The sequence below is a fragment of the Primulina huaijiensis genome, chromosome 16 (genome assembly GCF_012295235.1).
Source record: "Primulina huaijiensis isolate GDHJ02 chromosome 16, ASM1229523v2, whole genome shotgun sequence".
In the NCBI taxonomy this organism is placed as follows: Eukaryota; Viridiplantae; Streptophyta; class Magnoliopsida; order Lamiales; family Gesneriaceae; genus Primulina; species Primulina huaijiensis.
The window spans coordinates 1,223,813-1,226,220 of record NC_133321.1 but is presented as its reverse complement, the minus strand read 5'-3'; the positions used below and the strand labels follow the sequence as shown (position 1 = coordinate 1,226,220).

General features: G+C 36.8%; 1 protein-coding gene across 2 annotated transcripts; it reads right to left on the bottom strand.

The window, feature by feature from the left end:
- Positions 1 to 476: 476 nt before the first annotated feature.
- Positions 477 to 1,984, bottom strand: LOC140960720 (uncharacterized). Of its 2 annotated transcripts, none has more exons than XM_073418965.1 (2): positions 1,045 to 1,984; positions 477 to 710 (listed from the first exon to the last, which is right to left on the bottom strand). In XM_073418965.1, exons 1-2 carry the CDS (start codon positions 1,884 to 1,886, stop codon positions 572 to 574), a joined length of 981 nt encoding a protein of 326 aa, XP_073275066.1. In that variant the 5' UTR covers positions 1,887 to 1,984; the 3' UTR covers positions 477 to 571. The 2 variants fall into 2 exon arrangements, with proteins under 2 accessions (XP_073275066.1, XP_073275067.1); XM_073418966.1 differs by having other exon boundaries at positions 477 to 707.
- Between the last annotated feature and the right edge of the window lie 424 nt (positions 1,985 to 2,408).

Sequence of the window (2,408 nt, the reverse complement as noted above, 5' to 3'; positions counted from 1 at the left end):
TGTAAAATTGTTTGATAATTAATTTTATTACCTTATAAAGCGCTTACAACTAAGCCAAAAATTATAGCTATTAGCCAAAACACAGCTTTATTTTTTTATACTGGTGTCAGAGCAGAGTGCACCTATTTGAGTGCTAATAGATTGGGCTGTTAGTCTATGAATTCGGGGGATGCTTGTCTATCTGCTAGTGATGTATCATGTCCCTTATGAACCAGTCTTACCGTTTCCTACCATCAGCCTCATCCTCAGCAAAGACAATAATAACTGTAAAGATCTGGAATCACTCTTTTACGACCCGTCTAGCCAACCAGATCAAGTGTTGTAACGTCAAACAGATGTAAGTGCGTCGATAATTGTTAAATTGCTTGATTTGGAGTAAGCGGAAATCATGCACTCTTTTCGTAAAATAAAATTTCACAAATTAACTCTGAACTTATAGATCAGTTTGTATTTCAATAAAATTATCGTTTCCCAGTAAAAATCAGAAGATACCCTGCTATTATATATCATCTATAAACTAATAAATTAATACTCAATTAATAATCTACAAGTACGTACTTTAATTGTATTTTTAACTATCGTAATTTGAAAGTGTGAAAAAAGTTGCAGCAGCCTTTAAATCCTGATGATCTTTAACAGATATATAGCACCCCAAATCCTCTTCTTTGAAGTTGGCTTTCTCTTCTGCCAAGACTCCATTGCTGCTGCTGCTGCATCAAAACTTTTTATTTAGTGAAGTATTCAAGAAAATATATATAATCCATGAATAACAACTTAAAAATAGTCTAAATCATGAAGTTTCGCGATTCATTGGAGTATAATTTTATACAAAAAATTATTAAATTTAAAGTTAGCCATGTAATGTATTTTTTAATATATTTTTCATCCACTCTTTCTTAAAATAAAATCAATTATATCAAGTCCTTAATTCTTTTGAAGACTCGAAAATGGAACAACCAAAATTCAAATTACAAACTTTGAATTTATATGTAAAAATGATTAGTTTTCAAGTGATGTAAAAGATAAGGTAATTAATTTAATTACCTTGGTATAATGGTTCCATCGGAATTAAATTTAAACAGCCCTTCTCTGTGATAGATATCATCATCCTCGCCAAAGGACAAATTATCAAGAATTGGTTTTATATCAACATTGCATGCATCCATGGAAAACTTTCTCACATGATCATGATCTTGATTATAAGAAAATGAAGAAGATGTAGATTCTCCATTGGCATGTGCATGCATGAAACCCCATGAAGAACTAAAATCCTCCATCGCAGTCGGCGCCACCTCCTCCTCCGCAACGTACTGATCATCCCCCCTCCATTTCTCATCATAACCCGCCAAAGGGTCCCCATTGATGATACAATCTCCGGTATCCACTGGTTGCCCTGCCACCTGCACCAGCGGATCCTGTTGCGCTGCAGCTGCGCGGCAAAGGGCGAGGTGGTGGAGGACAATCTCAAGCTCTGCGTTTGCCATGTTTATCCGATGCTCCAGGTCTCTTATTATGCGGTAGCACCCGCCCACAGGGTCAGCGCCACGTGCATCGGATTGGAAGATAATCGTCCGCATGGCCTGGTCTTTCGCCAGCGGTTCGAGGTGGCGGACGATCTTTACAATGTTGCTGACGCCGAAAAGACGGTGTGCGTTCAAGAACTGCCGTTGGCGATCGTGTGGGAAATAAGGTGCCAAAATGCAGTCGGAGGCACACTTCCGACGCTGGTATTTGCAGGCGGCGCAGGCTTGGGTGGTGGTGCCGTGGCTTCTCGAGTGGTGGATATTCGTGTAATTGCTTGTGATCTTCTTGTTGATTTTGTGGGTAGATTCGATTGTTGTGTTGTAGTTTTGATTAATTTTCATGATGTTGTTATGAGATTGCATGGCCTAATTATACGGTGGTTTTTGTGAAATGTTTGTGTGAGATATGGGCGGCGGCTCCGGCGGGGATGGGAATGGGGAAATGTTTGTTTGTTGATTGAATTAAGGCATTCTTTTTGGTGTACTACCTTTGTCAAAATACAGCCATGGTAAAAGGGGAAGTTTAGAGAAATTGAAGGGGAAGTGAACAATTGTATTAGGAAAGTTTTTATTTATTCATTTTTTTGGTCAAATTCTTGGGTGTACGGTTGAGCTTAAGTCATGATTTTATGTCCAAAAATTGTTTTTTTTTTTAAAATTTTTTAGTCTAAAAATTATAGATTGTTATAATAATATTTCTAATATTGTCAGATTATAATTCAATTTGTTGAGTTTATTACCAACTTTGTGCAAGCTATCGTTACAGGTAAATATTTAAATACTTTGTTATTATGTATTGTGATATTTAGTGTAAGGCTCGTGACACTTTTTTTTTGACGTGGAATCATATATTTTATGGTAGCCCATGATATCTTAGTCAAAGAA